Raw genomic sequence first — 22,090 nt, forward strand, 5'->3', positions numbered from 1 at the left:
GTGGCCCAAATCTCGTGTCACATCTAACATAAAATTGGAATTGCTTCAAAATGTGCATGCTGAACCAGTTATTACTTCAATTCTTCTTCTTAAGCCATAGTTTCAACCTAGGTAGCTTCCAACAATTGAATTAAGCTTGACAGACCAACAATGTTATTTAAAATACTGTAAGCTGTATACACACACGTCAGCTAAGCGTATCTGAAGTGTATTAAAGCTCATTAAAGTTGATGGAGTCTGACTGTTTCAGTGGGTCTTGGATTACAGGTTAACAGAGAGCATGGCACCATGGCCTTTTTTTTTTTCCCCTTCAAATTCCTGCATTTAATTTGATTTTCGGTGAATTTCTCTTTCTGGCTGTACCATGGCATGGTCCTTGCTGGCAGCGGGAGTTGTGTGGGTCTTCCCAGAAAGCCTCTTTGTGTGGGTGCTGCACAGTGCAGAATAATTCAGTTGCTCTCTGCTGTCTTCCTCACTGTCCTGTGAGATCTGCAGCTACCAAGTTCAAGGCGGTCACCAGCCGCCTTAGTAGTACAAGAAAGAAAAATTGAAGCAGCAAGGGAAAAGAGACAGTGGGAAAAAGGAGAGGACAAGATGGAATGGGAAAAGAAGTTGCTGTAACTCATTTATGTAAGTCATTTCAAAATGAAGAGGCAGAAAGAGTCCATACATAAATTGTATAAATTGTATTTTTTTTTTCCCTGGTCTCAAACATCTTAAATTTCCCCGAAGTTATAAATAGAAGTTCACTGATACAAAAACTGGTACTGATGTATGTTTGAGTGGGTGTGATTTGGTAATAGCTTGGGTGTGGCAGGCAGGAAACAAAGGATGTAAACAATCTATAACCATTTATTTTTTTTTATTAGAGCTTTTATCTTTGTAACTCTTACTAGTTTCCACAGATACAAACAAGATCAGGCTTGTTTGTGTTGATGAAAAGCCTGACATGCTGATTAAAATAAATAAATAAAAAAATAAATCTTGAGTAAAACTTGTATTTCTTCAATTCCACCATTACTGGCAAATAGCTAGGCTTGTATTCATGTATATAATTAAAAAAAAAAAAATGTGGCATTTAGTACTGTACTTAATGTAGCATACCAAAGAACAATGTTGAGTACAGTACAGTACCAAACAAATTGGTCTGTAATTTAAATTAGAGATCATATTGACAGATACACGTTACTGACCTGTCAATTTACAACTGTGCTTATCTACTTTCTAAAAACATTCTTATAATTTTTTTCACCTTATGAGAGAGAATTACAGGGTGTTATCAGGTAACTGAGTAGCTCACAAGCATAGTTATGAATGTGCACAGCTTAAATTCGTGTTACGGTGTTGCATTAAGTATATGCTCTTACCACTCAAAAGTTCAGTACCTCAAGTGATAAATGCAATGAATATGACTTACCTCATCTTAATTCCAGCTACTCTGTCCAATAAATATAAAGCAATTATTTGCTGTATAGGTACCTCAAGTATTAAATAAATGGTTTTATATGAAGAAATACATATATATATAAACTATATTATATTATATAGTTTATATGTAATATATTATATATATAACATATTATATATATATATGTATAAATTGCTTTTCTATTAATATTTGGTTAAGTGTGTGTAGGATGGTTCTGGTCCAGTAAGCTACAAATAGTATTTTTGAAGAGTTTCTTGTCATGAGTTTAAGGTGGCCACATCGCTAAGTGTTTTTGTTATGTTCAGGAACTGCAGTCAGCATGGATCTGAAAGAACTATTACTTGGAGCAGGGGGAAAGATTCACCGTATCAGAGACAGAGAAGAGACATATTTTTGAGTCAGCTTGTTCAAAATAAGTATAGACATGGTAGTTCCTTGGAGAGTTGGAAATAGTGGCAACAGCCCTGGCAAAACAAATGCATGGTAAGAGTGCAGACAAGAAGCAGCTTAAAGTAGGGTATTGTTTCAGACCTGTGAAAGATAAAGAGTATGAGTTTAAATGATGCTATTTCTTTTAGGAATGCAAAGTGTTTTTGCATAAGGGCTGAATAAATTCAGAGCACCACTAATGGACTGTGCACTGGGGATGTGTCTGTCTTCAGCATGGATGAGCAACCCTTGGAGCTGCAGCACATGCTTTTCCTATGAGCAGTGAGGCTAGGTGGTAAATCAATTAATCTATTAACAAAAGCTACTTTATACTGGAGAACAGAAATCCTAAGACCAAATGCTCATGGCACTCGAAGGTTGTGGGCTTCTCCTTCTCTTGCCTCTAAGCTTAGCCACATTCATTTAACTACATTAAGCATTTTTTGTGGTTGTAAGAGAATAGGATTTGCCCCACTACTGTAATTTAATAGCCAGATATAGTAGAAATAACTTGAGCAGTATAGTTTGCAGGTGAGTCTGATTTTGCCAGTACACAGAGAGAAAAGTGAAAACAGTGTTATGTCTTACTTGCAATATACCACGTTTGTATCCTCTACAACCTTTCAGTACTAAAATTATGCTTAACTGTATTTTTAATGGCTAGAATCAAGATCCTACAATAAGTATTCCCTGGACAAAGAAAGGTAAGTTAAGAGCAGCAGTAAGTAAATTTGAAGTAGGTATTTAAAAAGTTTTGAAAACTGTGCCAGATGCTTTAGAGGTTTGAAAAATAATTTAAACCTTTTTATGGATTAAAGTCTACTTCTGTAAGTCAGAACATTTTATTTCACCAGAAATCAATTGGAAGCACTAAAAATAATGGCCTTTTTTTTTTTTTTCAAAAAAGGGTTGAATCTATCCATCTAGCACGTTTCTCTTCTAAACTCAACAAGACTGCGGAGTTTATAAATTATGTCCTTTTAATTTCTAAATATTCAGATCATAGTGTGCTCTGGCCCCTAGTTTTTGAATTCTATTTCTATACAGAAGGCCAGAATGAAGTATTCATTAATTCAGTAGCTTTGGACCAATTATAATAAAACTAACAAGAGATTTAATATAGCACTAGAAAACATTACATCAATTTTTGTCTTTATCATCTTAAATGTCTGAGTTTTCCTTGCAATTTTTGTACTTAATTTTCCAACCTTTCAGCTGAGCATTGTGTTCTCTGGCAAGATTGTTTAGTATCTCCTCATAGCAAGCCTTTTTTCTTCAGTATGCCCAGAGGAGATAATGGAGGTCCCCATGGAACTGCTGAGGTTATTATGGCAGTAGCAACATACCGGTACACCACTCACCTCTTTCCAGTCCTAGACAGGATTTGGAATAGCATTGTGCACACATTTGATACACCAAAGATGCCTTTATCTACTGCAATTAATTTTGTCCAAAAAAAGTCTCTTCAAATTGTAGTGGTCAATTACATCTACGGCTAACATGACTGTAGCAGGAGAATTAGCCAGATATGTTTGTCCTGTGTTGTAAATAAACAAGGTCTAGTCTCGTGTGCATGTTTTCACATGTTTCTTTACTCTGGTTAACTTGCTGAGGCTCAGAAGAACAGAAAAGGAAAAAAAAAAAAAAAAAGAAGAAGAAGAGAGTCATGTAATACTTTCAGAATGAGGCTCATAATACATGTAGGCATTTAAAATAATCCAGCAGTTAGTGGTTGTAAACCTGAGAGTTGGAGGACTCTCCACTGTTGCAGGACTTTGAACTCTGCTGTGTTTTCTTTGTAGGGCCTCAGTATGTCTGGTGGAAGTCAGGCTGGCTTGGGGACTCCTTCATCCAGGCAGTATGCCCGACAGAAAATAACTCGCGTAAACCTCAGGGACTTCATCTTCTACATGGAACAGGAAAGAGAAACGAGCCATTCTCTCCTGCTCTATCGAGCTCTGCTTAAGTAAAGCCAAGAATTGTACTGATTTCTCCATACAGAAGCTCAACTTGCATTGAAAAGCTGTCATTTTAATGTGCCTTCTATTTTTTTCAGAAGTCAATGTTCCAGTAATTTTGTTTTGTAAAATTGTCAGACACATGCAATAAATTCCCTTTATGTAAAAATTAAAAAAAGGAAAGAAAAAAGAAAGAAAAAAATGTGCAAAAGGTTTTAAAATGTTAAATTCACAGATGTAACCAACTTCAAAGTCTTACTACATTTGGCCATTTTAGATAAGGCTAAAATAGATGGCATTGAAGTTACACAAATGGAAAGACTGCTGCAATGGCTTACATAAACCATCTCATAGCAAGGAGGATTGGGACAGGTTCACAGAATTGGGACCTAACCAGGGGATTGACCTTTTTGTTCATTTATGGTGCTGGTTTTCTTTTCCTTTTAGGTTTACTAGCACTGTTTCCAATGACTAACCATGGTGATACCTGATGTTATTTTAGATTAGTTCTAATTGCATTTTTTTGCACAGCTAAAAGAATAGCCAATGCACATTCTCACAAATTTTATATATTTAGGATTTTTGCTTTTACTGCACAGCTCTTTTCCTGAGCCATTTGCTGAACCAAATCCTAAGTGTATGAAATCTGTGCATTTGGGTCCCAGTGGAGTTACCTTGACTAGCTTCCAGTTGTTTTCTGAATCTATTCAACCTTTTGCACATTTGTAGCAGCTGGTTAGTAACATGAATCATTTTATTTTCTAAAATCTTAATTTATTTATTGCAGAGTATGGTTTAATGGTGGTTTTAAAGGAGAGTATTGTTCAGTAAAGGTTTTAGAGTATTCTATATGGATTTTTCAAGTCACAGTAAAGGAAGATTCTGGGATCCAGTTCCACTTTTAGTAGCTGTCACGAGAGCAGGGGTGACTCCTGCGAGCTCAGTGCCACTGGGCGGTTGGGGCAGCGCTGCAGGGACTGGCGATGCTTTGCCTTGGACGATTGGACCTGAGGACTCCAGTCCAGAGAGGCTCATGAACAAGTGCATGACTTTAAGCATATGGGTAGTTTTAAGTACTTAAAGGTGGGAGGAATGCTTTTTAAATGCTTTGCTGAATTGGAATTTAAGGGGCCCACACCAAAGCCGAGCAAAGTTAGTGTGAGTCTTTTAAATGGGTACAGATAGGAATGTTAAGTAAGAAGCTGGGCAGAAGTTGTACTTCAAACCTAACAGTATTATCAGTAACCATGGAAGGGAGACATTTGCTTATTTATCTTTTCAATTTTTACTATGTTTTGCTTGCCACTTTTTTGAGGCAATATTTTTTTTTTTTTGATGGGAAACCATAGCGAAAGCACAAATAGAACTATTTGTCCAATAGTTTTAAAAACAAAAGTTTTAATTATTTTTTAAGGTTTATGAAAAGCAGAAGAAAATTTATACTGCTGCTATTTAGCCAAAAGATTATTCATAAGGTATTTAAGGCCAGGAAGTGTAAAATTATGTTTTAAATGTATTGATAATTTGTACATATTGTTTATAAAGGCCTTGTGTTTATTAGAATTACGTTATTTTGATGATTTCTGTACATACTCGTAAATACCCCCAATTTGTGTGAAAACATACTCCCTTATTTGTACTTATTTTGTAAAGAAATAAAACAATTTACTAAAGTAACACATCGAGTGACATACAGTATTAATTTATCAAACATGAATTTCACATTGTCTTGTAGTTCTTAAGCACTGTTCAGAAACATTTTGCATTAAAATATTAACAGAATACCCACAAAGAAATATTAAAACCAAATACTCCAATGTTTTGTTGTGCTGATTCTTATCCTTTGTCAAACATCTAATAAAATTGTCAACAAACCTTGATGCTATTAATACAGTGAATGAATGCACTCAACAGTTGCTTTTTCAAAAGCAATTAGTCCAATAAGCACAACATAACATTCTTTCACTTTTTTTTTCTGAGACTTGGGAGCCGAGTGGTGTAACAGGGTTGTACAAATAGTGCTAGCAAAGACTAATGTTCTTCAAGCCACAGTTTCAGTGCTCAGGAAAAAAAAAAAAAAAGGATCAGAACAATTTTGTTCCATCAAATTAGGTTAAAACCAGGCTATGTTTACTTTTTGGCCTTCATAATAAAAACATTTGCTGGCTGCACAACACAGTTTTATTGGAGTTTCTATGATATTTTAAAACCTGTTTTAGTGACACTGAGCAATGTTCTTAATTAAGTTATGTTGCTATGGTTTAAGGCCAGAAGTAGAAATTCAAATCAGTTTATGCTGATATTGCTGCATAAGAATACAGGGAAATAAGTAAAAAAGATATAAATGAAACTGTAATAAACTTTAAATAAGTGACCTGAAGTTACTAACTAAAAGAACATGTCCTAGCTTAACTTTTTTTTAAAAAAAGGCATATTTCTTCTAACAAAGTGATTGTTTCCACATGTCTTCCTTGCCTTAGTGCTATTTTACAGTTAATGTTGTGATGTCATGGCTCAAACTTTCCATCTCAAGTTCACATTTAACTCGGTTGGTGCAGCCTGGAACTTTTCATGATGCCACCTTTGCAAACTGCTGTAAGTACTCGAGCTGCTTTATTGACCTATAAAAAAGAATACGGTAAACACCAAACTGAAGAAAAACAAACCAACCAATCACAAATACTTCAAATGGCTTTCTACATATATCTGAAAGCATCCTGCTTCCAACCTTGTGAGAGAGCTGTCTGCCTGCAACTTCAACGGGAGCAGGATGTGCTCAGCACCCTGCAGGTACTCAGTGTCCGGTCTGACTTGCAGACAACTTGTGCTGACCTCAGGGAAGGCTTTGCCTGAGTAAGAATGGCAGAACTGAGCATTTTTAAACATAAATGTGACATGTTCACCTTTATCCCCTAGCTGAGAGGTAATGAATGGAAGAGGATACACAGACAAGTGTTCAGCCTCTGCTAGTACTAAGTATCCCTGTCAGGAGTGTGGGACAAAAGTGTATATAGGCTAAAAACAAGAAGCTGAACAGATTACTTAAGTTTTGAACTTAAAGTGAACTCAATGTATGAAAGTAATAAATAAAACATCCTTTTTTTTCTTTTCTTTTTGTAGGACAAGGCTACATCAAGCTGAACGGAGCAAAAGGCCAGAGGAGACGCAATCAAAACTTCTCACCTTTCGAACAACAGGGGAAATACAGTGAGTGTTCCACCCTACTTGCTTATTTTTGATCATTTACTTTACAGAAATGTTTATGGCATGAAGTACTGTATAAGAAATGTGCATACACAAATACATGACAATTATACGTTAAGTTCTTTACAATATTAAATGTATAATATACAATTCTACAGATATCTTACATACAAAGGTGAACGCTGTGCCATATATTCAAATATGGCAATGCCTAGGAACTTTAGAATGTCATACAAGTATAAAACCACAAAATAAAATAACTTTACAACTCTTCTGAAGTAGACAGATTTGCTCAACTGTTCTGCTAAGTTAGCAGGCCAATATGTATAGGCTAAGATTTTCATAAGAGATCTCTGGTTTGGGTAACCAAGATGAAAAAAACCTGCAGAGGTCTGATTTTCTATGGTCAGGTATCCAGCACTTTTCCAAAAATTAGACCTCTGCCTAGACCGTAACTTGGATATTTACTACAGCTCATCACTTTTGAAAATATTAGTCTTAAACTTCAATCTTTATTTTGTCTGATTGCAATCATTTGGTATTAAAGAACTGTCAACCATTTAATACTGTTATATATGGCTGCATTTACACATCTAAAACGTTCAATTAAAATTCAGCATCTACAACAGTATTCTATAAATTAATGTGGGAGAAACTAAATTGTGATTAACACATGAATTACTTATTGAGGACCCAATCATGCTAAACAGCAATAAACAGGATTTAGCAGAATGCTATTTATAACCTTGCACCTGCAAACATGGTGCTGTCTCCTGAGTTAGGAAGCCCTGTAAGTCAGAGAGTCGATACTGATTCATGAAAGGAAGAGTAACCTCCTACAGACCGTGGGCTTCTTTAAAAATACAATTAAACAGGTAGAGGGCAGCTACAGAATCAGTATTTTAATAATAGTTTAAAATAATAGAGGAAAGCACTCTAAACAAAACATGGCCTGCTTTCATCAGACAGTGGAAGTAGAGGTTTTTAACATCTTTTTGCAAAAATTCCAGACCTATAAAGAATAGCTTGTCCAAAATTCTTAATGTTTCCTTGAAAATGTGGGCTTATAACATGGTTAGTAAATGAACAACAAGAGGTGGCAGAGCTTGCTTGGGAGAACCACGCTTCTTTGATGATGCAAAACTTACAGTTTCTGAGTCAAAACACGACTGGCTTTAAGAGAACTACAGCTCCACAATAGGTATGTGGCCCTTGTTTGATGGTAGATGGAGTTTTATTTTGTGCTTCCAGATCCCTACTTTTGCAAGTATTGCCATAATTGGCCTTGTCAATTTTATGTTGCTTTTTTTGTTTGGTCTGTTTGTTTGTTTTTTAATACTGAGCACCAGTTGACTATAAATTGGTCCTTTTCTGGTTCTGGATTCTGTCCACAGAGATATTTCAGTTGGAAATGTTGTATAAAAATAAGCCATTTGCTAGCATGAAGGAGTACAATCACAGAAGTGTAGTGTAATGTAACGTGTGGAGGTGTAAAGCACATCTGATATGAAGGAGGTGTGGCAGTCAGGGAAGGTACTCAGTGCAGTTTTTAATGTACCATCTTCCTCTTGGAGGCCCCCACTTCCACGCATCACATGTCAGGGTATCGTTGGAAAGGCTGTCGGAATCATTTCTCCTGCTGATAGATTCAAATCACTTTAATTGGTCTTTCCACAGAAGTCCAATCTAGGGTCAGAGGTTTATGAAGCTTTGCCTTTTCACCACCACAGCTGTTCAGCTCAAAGTACATTCCCACCAAACCTGGTATGCTGAGCACGCTCAGTATTTCATCGTGAAAAACGGACAACTGGTTTTTCAAATGCATTTCATGGCTGGCTATGTGACAGGTAGTTTCAGAATACCACTAATTGGCAACATAAAGTCAAAATCTGTTTGCTAATACTGTTTTGCAAATCCTTTGTGTTTCACATAAGGGACTATTAAACACTTCTATGGTTACAAAGGAGTATGGGTAGGGTCTAGTCCAGGGGCTCCTGTTTTATTCTGATCGTTGGAGTGGGTTGTGGTCGTCTGTCTTCGCGACACAGCACGTATTCGCTGAACTGAGAGGAATCCACCCCACCACCACATGAAGCTGCCACGTTAAATCCCTTCTGAAATAATCTTTCGAGCACCTGTAATGTGGAAAAAAATCAGATTAATATTTAGCAAGTGCTAGTGATAAAAGCTTTCAGGAGCACTGGATCTAAATGACGAATTTAGTCTTTCGACTCCTCATAGAATGAATATTATTCAGCTATAATTCTGTAACTTATTCTTAAATGACTACACTGTGATTAAAGTCTCGCTTTCAGCAAACCTCTGTAGAAAACAAAAATTAATCAAACAAATAAGCACTCTACAGAGCAGCTTACTACATTATATAGTAAAATACTGGACTGCAGTGATATTGATGCTCTCTCTTACAGCTGATACAAATCAACATACGGTTTAAGTCCTAATAAAAAGTGCCCATTGTTCATTAGTAATATGAACAGTCTCACAGAAAGGGGCAGAAAACATTTCTGTGTTCTTCCTTGGCAGATGAAAAGGCATTAGGAATCTGAGTGACACTTCCACCAGATCTTCGTGAAAATCACAGCTGTGATTTTCCCTTGCTGGAAGGGAGTGCTGCTTTTAGAAAAGCATGGCAAGGATAGGATGTGGAGCCAAGACATGGACAATAAGGAAACATTCTGGCCCAAGAAAGAGGTTAATTTTTATTGCCCAAATATATATTTTCTTTTTCTCCTTCTAAAGAAAAGTTGGTGCGATTTAGATTCATGAATTTAAGGAACCCAGAGGCAACTTTAATTTCTGAGACTGTCACACAGCACATTACCCCAGGATATACTGATCTTGGCAATATGACGGGGGCCTTGTTTTCACACGGGTGAGCATGTTGATAAACAGTTTCCCCAGCAGAGCAGGAGGCGCACAGACTCTTCTTAGCACTCGGTGAGACTGGATGCCAGATCCATCTTTGGCGGATCTGCAGTGTAAGATCCACTGGAGGAGATGCCATGCTCCCTCCCTCCCTCCCACTGGCAGCTCTCCTGAGCCCAGGGCAGTAGCACCGTGTCTCCAAAAATGACAGTCTCAGCACGACAGAAGACACATATACACCCTTTGGAGCTCGGGCAATTCCTGTGTATTACAGGGGGTAGGAGGATGGGCAAGGCTCTGCTGTGTTACATCTGGCAGAGCTGAACCAGACGTATGTTGTAAGATTGGCTGAATAAGGCTGAATAATGGCAATCGTCTCACCCACATGTGAAATCTCCATCTAGTACTCCTCCAGCCAAATCTTTCCCAGAGTCCATGGTGCCATAGCACTGAGCCAAAATACCACATAGGCTAGTAACACTAATAATACTGCAGCATGTAACTGAAAAATCAGAACTATGTCTAAAATTTGATTATGTGAACTGATCCAATATTTACTTTAGAGGCAGGAAAAGCGGTTCCTGTGTTTGTCTCTACTCAAAAATGTCATCAAGCGCGTAACAGTCCCACCGCAGTACCTGTTCCACTGCTCCATGCCATAGGGCCACTACAGTGGGACGTGAACCTGGTGATTTACTAAACCTGATGAACCTAGTAATGACCTTCACAGGAGAGTTGTCTGCCACCAACAACTGCAGGGACTAAATTAAAAACTTGTTCACTCAACTTAGTTAAGTGTCTAAGCAGTATCCCCTAATTAAAGAGGAGAAAACTTGTATGCTTTCACAGGTTTCTATTACAGAAACAATTTGATTTCTTTTTTTGTTTTACCATGAGTGACACCATGAAACACTTTGCTCATACCTACTGCAGTAGTGCTTCAGTCTAAATGTTTCAAGGCACGAGATGACTGCTACAGGGGGACTAAAAATAGTGCCACGTGTTAAAGATTATCCTACCAGATGTCTGTCCACCCCTGCACAAAGACCCATGTGAGGCCAAGGTGCGCAATTTCTTTTGACTGAATGCTTGCTTTGCTTGCTCCAGAAGCACCAGTTTGGAGCCTTTATTAAAGGTAACTGATTTCAAAAGGACAACTGTATCCAAGGCACTATGGTAGTGCAATGCAAACCATGGCAGCATTTGCTGTTTATAATCCAGGAGAGCACTCCTTTGAGGTTGTCTGTTAGCCATCCACATCTTAATCAGTTTCGGGTTTCTAGTGATAACGTATCTAACTAAAAACTTGTATTTGCTGCCCTGGCTCTTAAGGACTGGTAAAGGACAAGAAATATATTCAGCCATGCAGAATCTGCTTAAATCAGCTTGCCCAAGGAGCTCTGCCTGGCTTTGGGAGAAAGTGACTTATAGTCTCAGAAACTTGTGCCAGCCAAATCTTACTGACTTTTGCCCTGAAAGTTGTAGAACTGAAAAGGCTTAAAAAATATATAAATAAAAAAAATAATAATGGAGTGATTAAAGGGGGACAGGAGGCTAGGGGGCTAAAATAATTAAAACCCAAAAAGCTTACAACTCTGTAATTTGTTTGGGCTGCACAAAGCCATTAGGACTGAACTGGAGTGATACAGAGAGGCCACAATATTGTTTTATTTGTTCCTGCTAAAAAAAGGCAGTAGTTTGACAGGGAAAAAGGAATAAAACATCATCAAGCTGTTTCACAGGCTAGCATGTGTTTTGACTTTGTGTATCCCTGTTCTTAGATCAGGCAAGATGAGTACAGGAGGCTGCCCAGCTACAGGAAAGGAGACTTCTTCCACTAGCTGGATAGAGAAACAGAGAATTGACAGGTAAAATTTCAGAGAGACATGACTTTAAAACCTTGCTAAAAACTTTTAAAAATCAATTTGGTTGTAAGACAAAACCAGCACTGGGGTGCCCTAGGCTTGCCTCAGTCCAAAGCTATGGAAGGCTGCATGTTTATAGGACTTTTCTTTCCTGGACCAGCTCTCTGAAAACACACAGTCCAGGTAAACATTACACCCTTAGAGCACCGCACACAGAACAAAGCAATTCATTTTTGTTACCTCTGTGCTCGAAGGACTTGACTGCAGGCTATAATCTAGTGTTAAGAACCTCGGTATCATCAGTCCTCTGAGTGAGAAACAAAACTGGTCAAATCCTGTAAATAGTGCTGTGAATGTTTAAATATTGTAGAACTGCAATTATAACTTGAATGAGGTTGTGTTCAGCTCTGTGGAGAAAGCCTCCTAAAGGCTGCTTTCCATGTGCCCTAAGCATTTGTTTGTATCCACTAATGCATGCATGAGACTAAACGGCATGTTGAACATGAACAGATTTAGATTCCATTTAGTGAATTTGGCCTTACGTGCATTACTTTTTCTGAAGGTAAGTGACAGACGGAGGTAAAACAGTAAGTGCCTGTAAATAAAATCAGAGCTACTTTCCTATAAATTTCCAAAGAGAATATGCCAAAAAGTAAATGAGTATCAGCTGTGATTCTCTTACTTATAGGGAGACATGCACACTATATTAAATAGAGGATTTGTGCTAAGATTTAATATACTTTGTCTCCCAGTATTCTGAGCACATCAGGATACAGGCTCTGATTTTGTTGGAAGGTTTTCCAAATAGAAATATGATACTTGCACTTACTGTATTTTATTTACATTTTACAGAATCCTGAAGAATACAGTCTTATTTATGGAGACTCGTTGTTTGGCATATACAGACATCACAGAATTTTCTCTAAGGTAAGCTCATGTATCTCACCAGAACCTATTGTGAGGAGCTGAAAAAAGCCATTCTCAGTCTTAAGAAAATTCTCTATCAGTATGTGATTGCAAATGAGCATTAAATATAGAGCTGCTATGGTTTTTGGCTGCCACAACCTACTCACTGTTGATATTCTGTGTTTTGTATGTACAGTTCCTGATGCAAAGCATTTAGCAAAAATCTTTTTCAAAGATCTGAAGAATTTATACATATTGTAGTTGTGCTACCAAATCCATTTAAGCAGGGTGTAGAGGGACAAAAGTGATGCAGCTCAATAAGCAGCGGGCAGACTTACCAGGCCAGTGTTTCAGATTCTTTGGAAATGACTCTGCTCTTCCAACCTCTGCACCTTCAAACCTTTCTTCCGTAACTCTACATATTTACTTCATTGTACTTTTAACTTTTGATTTAATATTAACAATTAAGATTGCCAAAAAATAGTGGGAAGGTAACAGAGAGTGCCTATGTGCTGACCAGAGTCCATCACAGTCAATGATAATTAGCTGTTAATCTTGTTGGACTTTTGTCTCAGAAATGCATCATTTTTCAGAAAGTGATTGAAAACACTTTCTATTAATTATATAGTAAAATGATGTAATTGAATAAATTATTTAGACTGCAGATTCTTTAACACAGAAATTTTCTTTCACATGAACCTACTAAGAGACTCTTTGATTCTGACAAAATTTTGACTGAATTTGAAACACATTCAAGTAGTAATGATTAGCATTCAGCTTTTACTACAAACACACGCTTCCTACCAGTATGCCACTTAATGGAGCCAAGCGCTAAGCCATTTGGGCATCCAGCTCTGTGAATAGCTGCTTGCAGTGCCGAGCCTGTCAGTGGCCAGCAAGGACTCTTATTGTTTCAGTTATTCTAATTTCTCAAATGCATCTAACCATATCACATGGACAGCGTGTGGCTGAAACACAAACATGCTTCTCTACCCACTCACCTTACCTGAACTGCAGCTGCTCCCTTCTCCAGCACAGTGATGAATTCATCACTGTTCCCACTGCCAGTGAATGGATCTGCCTCCGACCCACCTCCAGCCTTCTATTTTTGGGGCAGCCCACTCTAAACCTTGCCAAACGTGAAATTGCTAAAGATTTGCAAAATTAACCACAGGCATTGGACTGTTAAATTCAACCAAATGAAACACTTGGGAGTCTTGAACCAAAAATCACCTAACATTGCTAGGTTTTACAATGGCTTCAGATAAAAGCTTCTATTAACATAGTGTTATCAGTGAATGCTGTCCCATGGCAGAAGGTGTCAGCATCAATGTAGGTTGTTAGAACTGCCCCACCCACGTTTACATATAGCTGCAACTGCAGGTCTCCCAAAAACGTTGTCAGCTGGCAGCTTGGGAGATGGAGGGGACCTCAGCTTGCTGTATAATAACAATACTGGGAAAAAATTACTTTAAGTTCTTCCACTCCCTGGCTATGCTTCCCTCCGGAACCTGCCCAGCCGGCCTGTCTCATAGGCCAGCTCTTTTGTGGGTATTTGCCTGCAAGGAAGTTTATCAGGACCACTACAGCATTTCCCACGGCCCAGCTAGGACCTCTGTAGTCACCTACAGAGTGTGACTTGGAAAACACCCCCCTTTAGGCTGATTTCACTTTCTGTAATTAAATTATTCTTTGTAGCATATTTTAAAGGCATACATGCAAAAAACAAGAGCTCTATGTTTTCCCCATTAAGGCATACGTTAACAGCATCATCAACACCATTCCTTCTCCTCAGCCCAAGGACAACTACCACACCAAGGCTCTGGCCACAGTGGTGGTGATCCCCTGTAAAATGGCATTTCTTGCTCACAAGGCTGCTGCCTAAACACCAGCCACATATTTATTTCCGCCACTATCCACCTATCTGTCCAGTTATCTTCTTTTGTTTCATATGTTTAATTTTAAACCTAATGTCAAAACTCTGACTATAAAATGAAATACATTTTGTTTAAAATACTCTGGGCAATTTTTATAGAACATCCTTTTGAAAAAAAAAAGTGCAGAGATCGATTTTTTTAAGTCCATCCCGCAGGCACCATCATTTAATTATGAGTGAGACATAAATTATGCATTTACACATTGTTGCATTTTCTATAAAATGGTGTGGAGATTTTTTTTTGTAGTTTTTGGAACTCTCTCTTTCTTCCTGGGGGCACTTTGGAGGGAAAAAAAACTGCTGCAGGCTATACATTGATGAAAAAATTAGCATTTATCAGTATAACACCATTATGAGACCAGCATGGCACTAACATACACAAAATCTAAATCTATTTTTCTGCTTAGACTTAGGAAAACCTGAAAGACTGTGATCTCACCAGGCAGAAAATGTCTCCTTGCAGTATAAGCACTAAAGGTAATTGGGCAGAAGCAAATAATTTGCATATAATTGAACAAGAAATAACATTAAGGAAAAAAAAAAAAACAAAAACACCAGCATCTAGATGAGCCAGCACTGAAAGACCATTACCTGCACTGAATTCAGCCGGCAGTATCCGTTCAAAGGAAACCTAATAACGTGGGTAGGGTCCTGGTTCCAGCCTGCGTTTACGGAGTTGCACATGACGTCCCCGGTCTCAGGGAAGATCTCTTCTATTAAAGCTTTCTCCCCACTCAATGCAATTCTTTCCCCCAGATCTGGAGTCACTCTTACAACCAAGCAGTCACAAGGCTGGAAATGTTTCCTTTGTTCTTTCTCTTGTTTCCATCGTTCAAGTTCCTTAATCATTGGCTGCAGCTGGTAATACTTTGCTTCTTCATATAAAAGATTAAAGTCCTGGGAAAAAAAAAAAAAAAAGAAACTAGAAATGCTTATAGTTCTCTTTTAAAAATGAGTATTGTTCCTGTTTGACCTATTTAGGCTTATGTATTGTCAGCAAGAGTGCAAAGGCAACAGGTATCCGTATACTTTGTCTTTGTCTAACACCTACACAGAAAACCACACAGTGTGTTACTGTTGAATTTATTCAAGCTGACCGTGAAGTTCCCATTGCACTGAATTATTCTTTCATTTATTATCCCACAAGCTCAATGCCAGAAGGCTTTACTTTTGGATTAAGAAATCAAAATAACTGGTTGCAGTAAGCAAAGCCTGCTGATGTAAGAGAAGATGTCCTGAGCCCTAATCTTCCCTTGGCCTCAGATACTCACTTCTGATCTTACAACAGAATTTCTTGGGCTGTGCTGTCATCCCTCACATACGTGTTACAAGATGGAGATGTCAGTTCAGCTTCTCACTTCTCACCTGTCTTTGTCACATTTGAAATTCAGCTGCAGAAGCTCAGCTGCTCCCTATGTGATTATTCACATATTTAAAGCACACTTTGGAGCTCAGCAAATTATACTGATGTAGTGACCATCCCAGTGGCTGGGAGCTCAGCTGTGTACTCCAACAACTTGAAAGGAAGTGTTCTTTCCAGCCACTTGGTCATAACCTAACCTGGGCCCTCGGGCAATTCAAATTCCCAATCTGATCCAATTCCCAGTTAATTGACTGAGATGTCTCCTGCATGTGCTCATTAATAACTTTTCACCAGATTTCCAACAGATCTTCTCACCTCAGCTTAAATGCAAGAGTGCAGACTGAGGAGCAGGGCAGCAGCAGCTCCCCAGACCCAAAGCAGTCACAGCAGTGCCATCAGACTGAGCCAGAGAAGAACGAGGTGGGGAAGCACATGGGGCTGGTTTGCTTACGCCAGCCCTGCTGCCTCCTTCAGCTTCCTGAAGGGAAGAGGAGCAGCAGAGGCAGAGCACCAGCTCCTCTGTGAAGACCTGCTGTTTGCTTCCTCTGGCTCTTCTGCCTACTCACAGATGGAAATATTGCATGGTTTGTACATGGTGCGACTTCTGGGAGCGTGCTGTGGGTTAACACCTGGACATAAAGGCCAGTTCTCTACCACAGCATGAGAAGAAATGAAAATTCATGAGTGAAATTATTGGAATTGCTTAGGCTGGGAAGAAGGGAATGACAATAAGTTATCAGGAAATGGGCATCAAAATTACGTAAAAACTAACATGTAGCACTTCTCCAGAACTCAAGGAAGAAAGAGAATCAAAAGCCCTTGAATATATAGCATGAGGTGCAACTTTTCATAGCGGCATGGAATTAACCTGTAAAATCTTCTGCTGCAGGATATTATTATTGAACCAAAGCAGTTAGTTGTGTTCAAATTTGGCACCACAGACCCAGTGCCAGTAGTGGAGCGGTGCTCGTTCACCCCAGGGCTGCCTAGAGCCTGGAGATATATGAATATTAACAATGACACTAGCAAGGTTATCACGTTACAAAAGGGACATCCGATCCTTTACATCTCTTTGATGTCTGTTAGGGCTGGGACAATATGTACATCAGTAGTGGAGAAAAAAGGACTGCAGAAGGCACTGGGGTGATAAGAGCAAGTGTGAAAAAATGAGGGCAACAAACACACCCAAGAGAAGGAGCCAGAAGATGAAAAACAACAGGAAGATTAAAGAAGAAATCATACAGGAAGCATGCTGCACATAAGCTGGAGTTAGCACCTAGCCAGCCAGAGAGGTGTGGATACTCCCTGCATCACCTGGAGTCAGGTAAGAGAGTGCCAGCCCCGAAATCCCATCCCCTGTAATACCAGCCCAGGAGCCAGAGGAAGGTAATTTTGCCCCCCCAAATCAGCATGCTTTGCTGAACCATTACTGATTGCTTCTCTCCACCTGTGCAGCTCCCTGCTCACTGGATCAGTGGCTGAAATTCAAACCAAAAAAATGACCTCTGCCCCAAACTTTTTGAATTCATCATGCAGGACATGGAAACAACTGAGTCCCCCACATAGCTCTTTGCTGCAGAGGTGTTTGCAAGGGACCTGTCAGATGTTTATTGTGAATCTGCTGGTCCCACATGCCTCTTTGCTGAGCAAAGGAAAGCATGCAGTGCTAAAGAAAAATGAAACGTAGAGGTGAGCAAGACCATGCAGTGCTCACAAGTCAATGGAACTGTTTCAATAGATCCTGAGAATCCAGTTCTGGAATATTTTTGTTCATGGTCACTATAAAATAACATTATTTGTAGGAGCAATGAATGTGTGTTAACAAAACTCAACAGTTAAATTTAGAAGAGGTGGTACAGCCATATGAAAAAACAGTCCTTCATTTCTGAAAGCAAACGGAGGCATGGCATTCCTTGGGCAGGAGGATGCAAAGCCCACTACATTCATGAGTTTTTTTGACTGACTTCACTGGGCTTTGGGCTAGGTTGTGGGATCCTAGATCACGGGAGTTCAGCAGTCCTGCAGCCCCAGCCATAACAGTAATGCCATAAAGCAAACACAATCAGGATTACACCATCCCATCTTCCCCCACAGCTATCTACTAGCCCACCACATGAAATGCAACTCTTTAGTAACTCCTGCTAATCATCACTTATTCTACAATAAACCAGACAAATTCTGGTATCATTTTGCGGTAAGACGGTGACCAGTTTTCAAATGAAAAAGCTCTTCCCCATCTGTCCCCAGAGTGATGCAGGTACCCTTCTGCTTCCTGTAACTGGAAATCTGGCACTTCTGCACTGAGCAGCTCAAGCACCACTAAGGAAATTTACATTGTATTCGCAAAACCAGGAAAGAAAGTATGAGTGGCTCAAAGTGCAGGGTCTAATTCTCTAAAAGCTCATGCTTGGGCAGAATAATTGACTCAACATGCTTATTAACACACTGTCTTCTCATGCAGGTTTTATAAGCCATTCAGAGAACTGTGCAGCTGGACCAGAAGTGGTGCTCAGCTCTGGACTGCCTACACAACATGCTCAGGATGCTCAGGTAACACTGACACATATTTCCTTGCACCACAGATTTAAAAAAAAATCATACCCAGATGACTTGCAAATGTTTAACACAAAATATCAAGTACAAGAATTTAACCACAAGGCACCCCTGCCAAGGAGGTGCCACAGGAGCTGCAAGAAAAAAATTTCCATGCTGCTTATTTGGATAAGTTACCAAGGGCAGATGCAGACACGAATCTTCTTAGACCTATCCAAAAAAGGCACATTTCACTGAAACAGGAACAGGAGTAGCTACAGGCTGTTAACTGCTTAGCACAGTGGCAAAGTGCGCACTGTTTTGTTGAAACTCAGCCTCAGAGCAGCCTGGTACAGCTTCTGTCCCAGGTGTATGATGATGGATGCATACATCCTCTCTCTTTCTCTCATAGAGGCTCCGGCACCCCTGGACAGTACCTGTTAATAGCACAGTTTTGCCAAGCAGCCTGCAGCATCCCAGAACAGGTTTTGCATGATATTCAGGAGCTCCTCATCCTGCAGGACAAGGTTTCCCATCCCCAAGTCCCTGCTAGCTGCGGTGTGGCTATTGTGAACCCTTAGCAGCACCATGACCCTTCAGCTTCTCATGGCTGTGGTAGGAGTTTATGTGGGGAAGTTCTGTCCAGTGACCTGGAAGAGGGAGCTTATAGCCAGACACGATCCCCACAGCCTTTCTCCATCCTCAAACTCTGGATTGCATTTAGATCTCAGGAGAAAGATCAACAGATTGTTCAAACATGCAGCCTTTTGGCTTACACAAAATCGTTTTCTGTGCATGATTTGGTAGAAAAGCTTTTTTTTTTTTTTTTCTGGGGGGATTTCGTGTTGGCTAAATTCAGCAGTCACCTCTGATAAGGGTCACATCTTCCTGTGGAGGAGACAGGAAGTGTGATTTCAAGGCAAGTTGTGCTATTTTGACATCAATGCCAGCGTGTCAGTAAAGATCTACTAATTACAAGCAGAGAGAGCCAACAGAAACAGCAAAAACATGTCTTGCATGAACCTGATGCTAGAGATTCTTTACTTCTGTACCTCATATTGACTCCTGAGCAGGCTGAAGTAGCTCCTTCTACTCATTTTTCACTTGTTATTCTTTGTTTACATGAAACTGTTATCCTGACTCAACATTTCTTTTATATTTTAGTGCTGGGAAGATCTGCCTTCTGAATATGAGAGCAAGTTGCTCACTTCTACTATGACAACCGTGCTGTTTGCTAAGGTCAGTCTAAGAGCACTTAAAACTAGACAGGCATGCTAATCGAAAAGCTCTATTAATAAAACAGAGTGCCAGCTTTGTGCTCCTGGCCCTACAGATGACCTCTATAACCCATGTGAAACTCAAATGTCCTCTGCAATTGTGCTCTTCCCCTTCTTAAGATCAAATAATGATATACACATTGCCTACACCTATTTTTGTTGGAAGATCTCTAAGAAGGGAGTGAGTCTCAAGTAAGTAGGTACAGCGTGGTCCTGGTTTTGTGTGAAGGTATTTTGCCGTTAAAGGGAACAGATGGCGGTCATAAATGTTTTGGATAAACGCCTCTGATGGGGGGAGTCAAGGCAGATAATTGGGCTGCACAGGAGGGTCCGTTCCTCTGCCAGAGGCGCCCTAACCCTGCAGCACGGCAGACCCGGGGTGCTGGCTCCACGCTTTGCTTGAGGACATTTGTCACCCACAGTGGAGCGACCCGTGCATGGAGCTGAGCCTGTGCAGGAGGAGGGAGCTGTAGGCAGCTCCTGACCGCTCACTATCACCTCATTCGGCACAGGCTGGTTGCAAAGGAGAACCAAGCCAACAGCTCATGGTAATTTCTCTGCATACTTAATGTGGCTTAAAATCCCCCAAGCCCACAAAAATTATATGAACTATTAGAATGTTGCTTTCAGCAGGGAGACCTGTCAGATACTGAACAGCTTCAAGTTCTGGCTTATTAGTAGTTGGAAGTGTAATTAATATTCGCTGTAAACACACCAGTCAAACTTGATAATAGAGAATCACTAGCCTAGGAACACATACTCCACTTTCTCTGCATTTCAGTGTTAACTTAGTCTGAAAACAACACTTAAATAGCAAACGCAGTAAGGTTGGTGTGGTACTAACATTCCAAACTTTCCAAAATAACCATCTGAGCAGCAATTCAAGTTGAAAAGCAACTTGGCTAAACCTTGAGGCTAATAAATTGCTTGATTAAATTAAGGGGTAAAAACTAATAAATATTCAAAACACTTGATAATGCTTTGTTTGACATAAAGAACATTTAATGCAAGTCTCACTGGAAAACCTGTCAGGTTTTATACCTTAAATAGAGTTTTGCATTTAGAAACACCAAGTGATTCCATTTGCTGCCTTTGATTATTGTCTTCTGTCACTTTAATCATGCTGGTAAAATTACACGATTTCTGTGAAGTCAAATCCGTTTACAATGCAGTTTTAATACAGCTTTGCAGCGCATTCTTCTATGCATTTTTATTTAGTTACTCCCTACCTAGCAATACTTTGCTTTGTTCTTGAGCCCTCCTTAGCCTGAGGTTTGCTCTAAAGCTCTCAGGGAGGAACCAAATAAAATACAGTTAACCCTATGCAAAGATATGGTCTGGAACAACGGACCGAGTATGGGCACAGCGCCGGCTCTCCCAAGTCTCTCCCAGCCCTGCCAGCGGCTCGCTGTGCAGACAAGTCCTTGGCATCCACTGCCGCTCTCACCTTGAGGCTCTTACTGAATTTTGCTGGTTTCGTTTTACAGCACTTCTGAAATGTCCTCCTGGGTGCCAGTCAAGGCCATGATCAGCACAAACTACATCTCTTCTACACTCTCTTCTCAATCCTTGTGCCACCACACTGTCCCAAACACTGCTGCAAAAGCACCTCTCTGGCATTTCATCTGTACCATTTCCCCATCCACCCTCTTTACCTGTTCCATCTTGCAACCCACAGGTCTTTAGCTTCACTCCTACCTGCGTGTTTGCTCTTATTTCTCTGTTCTCGCATCCACCCCGTGTGCTCTGCCTCTCAGCCTGCGTCACAGCACACCGTGCGCTCCCGAGACCAGTGCCCGAGACAGCCCTTTTGGGCTGGGTCTTCAAAACCACCTGTGAATTCCAAAACTTCTCCCCTGCTTCGGCACGAGATGTATGCTCCCACTGCACAGCGCCTCTGCTCTGCATTAACTTCTAAATGCTCATTTGCTGGTGTCAAATCCAGCTGTACTCCTGATTCAGGCAAAAATGGCTGAGGGCCGTCTGCAGCAAAAGGATCAGCTGTACTCCAAAGCTGAAACCCCACAGCAACCATAAATTTGGAATGACTCAGTAAGGCCTGGCCAAATTACCTTGTCTACTTAGTCCAACGTGAGAAATAAAACCTTACTACCCAGCGCGAGAACGTTCCTTTCCAGTAACGCTCTGTATTCTCTAGATCTGAGCGGATCCCCATTAGCACTCAAATTTATTCATCATTTCATCCTGGAGTTAGCTCTTTTGTTGAATCTTGTCATCTAGTTTGGATAGTTTTGTCTTCTAATTTTCATACATAAGGATGACAATGTTGCAAGTTTTTTAAGTG

At 39.8% G+C, this 22,090-nt stretch overlaps 2 protein-coding genes and 1 long non-coding RNA gene across 10 annotated transcripts in view; 2 read left to right on the forward strand and 1 right to left on the reverse strand.

Annotated features, from left to right (window-relative positions):
- LOC101804819 (transcription initiation factor TFIID subunit 4) overlaps positions 1–5,495 on the forward strand; it is a 142,404-nt gene extending 136,909 nt beyond the window's left edge. For both annotated transcript variants that reach the window (XM_038185292.2, XM_038185293.2), the window contains exon 15: positions 3,661–5,495. In XM_038185292.2, the coding sequence (XP_038041220.2) occupies positions 3,661–3,828 (168 nt within the window). In that variant the 3' untranslated portion in view covers positions 3,829–5,495. The remainder of the gene's footprint in view (positions 1–3,660) is intronic.
- Positions 5,195–22,090, reverse strand: part of KCTD15 (potassium channel tetramerization domain containing 15) — a 54,657-nt gene continuing 37,761 nt past the window's right edge. For all 7 annotated transcript variants that reach the window (XM_072043967.1, XM_027466958.3, XM_027466962.3 and 4 more), the window contains 2 exons: positions 15,205–15,510; positions 5,195–9,155 (listed from right to left, as the gene is read on the reverse strand). In XM_072043967.1, the coding sequence (XP_071900068.1) occupies positions 9,000–9,155; positions 15,205–15,510 (462 nt within the window). In that variant the 3' untranslated portion in view covers positions 5,195–8,999. The remainder of the gene's footprint in view (positions 9,156–15,204; positions 15,511–22,090) is intronic.
- The window catches only part of LOC140003524 (uncharacterized), a 28,983-nt gene continuing 22,909 nt past the window's right edge, over positions 16,017–22,090 (forward strand). The window contains exons 1-3 of the long non-coding RNA XR_011812339.1: positions 16,017–17,300; positions 18,438–18,526; positions 19,673–19,747. This is a non-coding gene — a long non-coding RNA (uncharacterized lncRNA). The remainder of the gene's footprint in view (positions 17,301–18,437; positions 18,527–19,672; positions 19,748–22,090) is intronic.

This window comes from Anas platyrhynchos, chromosome 12, assembly GCF_047663525.1.
Source record: "Anas platyrhynchos isolate ZD024472 breed Pekin duck chromosome 12, IASCAAS_PekinDuck_T2T, whole genome shotgun sequence".
Taxonomy (NCBI): domain Eukaryota; kingdom Metazoa; phylum Chordata; class Aves; order Anseriformes; family Anatidae; genus Anas; species Anas platyrhynchos.